Source organism: Poecilia latipinna, unplaced genomic scaffold, assembly GCF_001443285.1.
Source record: "Poecilia latipinna isolate Pla-1442-1.1 unplaced genomic scaffold, P_latipinna-1.0 Scaffold3742, whole genome shotgun sequence".
NCBI lineage: Eukaryota > Metazoa > Chordata > Actinopteri > Cyprinodontiformes > Poeciliidae > Poecilia > Poecilia latipinna.
The window spans coordinates 53,365-56,429 of NW_015116358.1; the positions used below are offsets into that span (position 1 = coordinate 53,365).

The window sequence follows — 3,065 nt, forward strand, 5'->3', positions numbered from 1 at the left end:
AAATGGAACAGAAATACCATAGGAAGGATGGATAGTTAAAGGTAAAAGGTGAGGTATTACCTTATAATACCTCACCACAGCAAGGCATGTTTCTGCCTTGCTGTTAAACCTTTCCGTTTTTGCATTTCCAGTAGAACTGCATGTCCTACCGGAACAAAAGGGTTCATTAGAACTGTTTGTTCTGTTAGCATAGATACTTTATACAGAACGCTGCCGAAATAAAAAACCTGAAATATTACCAGCAGTAACAAGAAACAAAGTAACTACATTCAATTAACCTTTAGACAATGTTCTGTATGAATCCTTATCTCTCCAGGGCTGCTGCTTCATAAACCACAGTTTTCAGCTCAGCACACTTAGAAACATTGCTTGTTTCAACTTCTTTTCGGTCTGCTTTGGAACAGGTAAGACTTTTTAATATGCTAAAGGAAAATAAAATTAACTGGGGAAAAAAGAGTATCTTTGCTTAGAATACACTGCAGCAAATAAAAATGTTGTGTGTTTACTGAGTTCTAAAAATGTTTAAAGAGGACAATTTTCTGGTTACTTTAATTTCACTGATATTAATATGGTGGAGGTTTGTGGCTGTTTCTTGAAATCAAAGATCTGTGGATCTCCAAAGCTGAATTTGTTGATTCATTGCTGGGAATCAAAATTGTGGAAACCAAAAATGTTGTAGCAACCTCACAAGGTGACATCAAAATAATTGGGATTTAGAACTCACGTCAACATTTGTCTTATTTAATTACTACAAATTGAAATCCATAATTTATTATTCATTATTAAAGCCAAGCTCAGTTTCTAATGAGGGAATGAAGAAACTTTACACACAAGGAATGATCACCGACATGCTTATTTCTAATTGAGTCTGAGAATTTATTCACTAAATAGCCCAACTTTACAGCTGAATTATTCTGTGAATAACTTATTTCTACTGGCATGTAACCGAACTACTGATAAGACAAAAGGAATATATTGAATGAGAAAATGGGAATTAAATCAGATTAATGAATGAGCTTCAGTGTTTGTTCTTTTCACAAATATCTACTGGCTGAACCTTTTGGTGTTATCTAGAACTCTTTACTAATGTTTCACCATCATTAGCTGCTGCTCCCATGAACAAATACGCTCTAACTCAAAAATGTGATATTGGCTTGCACTAACACATGCAAAAAAATAAATAACAGAGATACACAATGTAAAAATTTACATAAAAGTTGAAATACATGTATGATTTAAATGCGTAATTGTTTCAATAAACATTTAAATGTACATGGGTATGTAATAATCACAATATGCTTAAACAATATTTAACCATTAAGTCTGACTTGTATTCTATTCAGATTAAAGTCCTGTGTTAGCAGCAGATCCTGAATTTATTTTAATAGTGCTGTACTGTTAAAATGAATGGCACTGTAAACATATTTACCCATGTATTAAATACATTTAAATATTTATTGAAACAATTCCACATTTAATTTATACATGCATTTGAACTTTTTTGTACATTTTTACATATGTATCTCTGATCAGGTATTTTTAATTTTTGCATGCGTTAGCATAAATCTTTCGGTAACACTTTGACAAACATGAATCATCATTCATGATAGTTGTTAATTATCAAAATGTAAAATGTTATGTATCTTTGTGTGTTATTACATTACTACATTTTGATAATTAATTGGTTAATGTCAGGTTGTCATAACAAAGACATCTTGAATAATGTCAGCTTTGCAGTAAAAGTATCATTATTTACCAAATGACACTTAATTACAACAGTCATAAACTTATTAAACATAAAACTTATTCATGACAAGTGTTATGTTATATTTATGACACTATCATGTCAGTGTTATGCACACCCCTTCAAATAAAGTGTTAACTAACTTTCTTATATGTTGTATAAATATTTCATAAAAATAAGGAAAATGCCATGCACTATGTAAAAAACAATTTAATTCTTTTTCCTGTAACTTTTTGCTTCTGTCTACAGCGATGCTGCCCAATTCAACTTCAGCTTTCCTTCTCCTAAGCGTCCTCCTTGTTCACTCCTCTGTTCTGTCCTGTCGGATCGGGACCCAAACAGAGTGTGATGCTGCTCCTTTTGTACCAGGCCACAACCTGGTGGGGGAAGGTTTTGATATCGTCACAATGCAGAGAAAAGGAGCTCACGTGATTGATTTGAAGACTTACCTGAGCCCCAGCAAAACCTGTAAACTCTGCAGCAACCCTCTTCAAAACGATACTTACCAAAAAGTAATTAAAGATGCATAAATAAATGGCTGCACATCTGACTTGAGGGATTAACAATAATGTGTCTTTTCTTCGTTTTAAGCTTCCATCTTCTGTTGTGGACTGGAGTACCATCAGTCAATGCAGTGGTGACATCGTCAGCAGTTATCACACCTCTGCTAGGTATTTAAACCGCATTGTGAACACTTAGTTGAATCACATAATTAAACTAACAATTACCAGAATTTTTTTATGCTCCAATCAAGAGTATATATAAATTGGACCTTTATGTGGTAGACCAACACATAGTGGATAATTTTGAAGTGAACGTATGAAAAATGTGGTGTGCATTTATACTGATATTCTGATACTTATTAATATATTCAAGTGCAACTAGCTGACTTCATAGGTCACCCAAAATAAATTTATAATTCTTTAAAAAATAAATTAAATTCACCTTTTTTCTCAGTTATGGTAAGATCAGGTCCCCAAAGTCGTTCCTTGAGGGCCGACATCCTTCATGTTTTAGTTCTCTCTCTGGTGGCAGTAACAACCTTTTCAGTATGTCAATGTTCTTCTTAGGCCTTCTAACAAGCCATCATTGGATCCAGGTGTATTAAACCAGTGTCATGTCAGTCTTATGCACACCCCTTCAAATAAAGTGTTACCCAGTATGCTAATCCCCTCTCCTCATGCCCCCCTGCACTCTTGCGGTACGGTAAACCTCTCTCCTTCTACTTCGCTCTTCCCCGCACTCTAGCGGTACAGTGACACCCCCTCGCCACCCCACCCTCCCATCTCGCACTCTAGCAGACCGGTAACCCCCCCTCTCC

The 3,065-nt window shown here is 34.9% G+C and overlaps 1 protein-coding gene across 1 annotated transcript in view; it reads left to right on the forward strand.

Annotated features, from left to right (window-relative positions):
- Window positions 1-333: 333 nt before the first annotated feature.
- Window positions 334-3,065, forward strand: part of LOC106941555 (perforin-1-like) — a 7,671-nt gene continuing 4,939 nt past the window's right edge. The window contains exons 1-3 of the mRNA XM_015024615.1: window positions 334-404; window positions 1,994-2,256; window positions 2,336-2,415. Of these exons, the coding sequence (XP_014880101.1) occupies window positions 1,996-2,256; window positions 2,336-2,415 (341 nt within the window). The 5' untranslated portion in view covers window positions 334-404; window positions 1,994-1,995. The remainder of the gene's footprint in view (window positions 405-1,993; window positions 2,257-2,335; window positions 2,416-3,065) is intronic.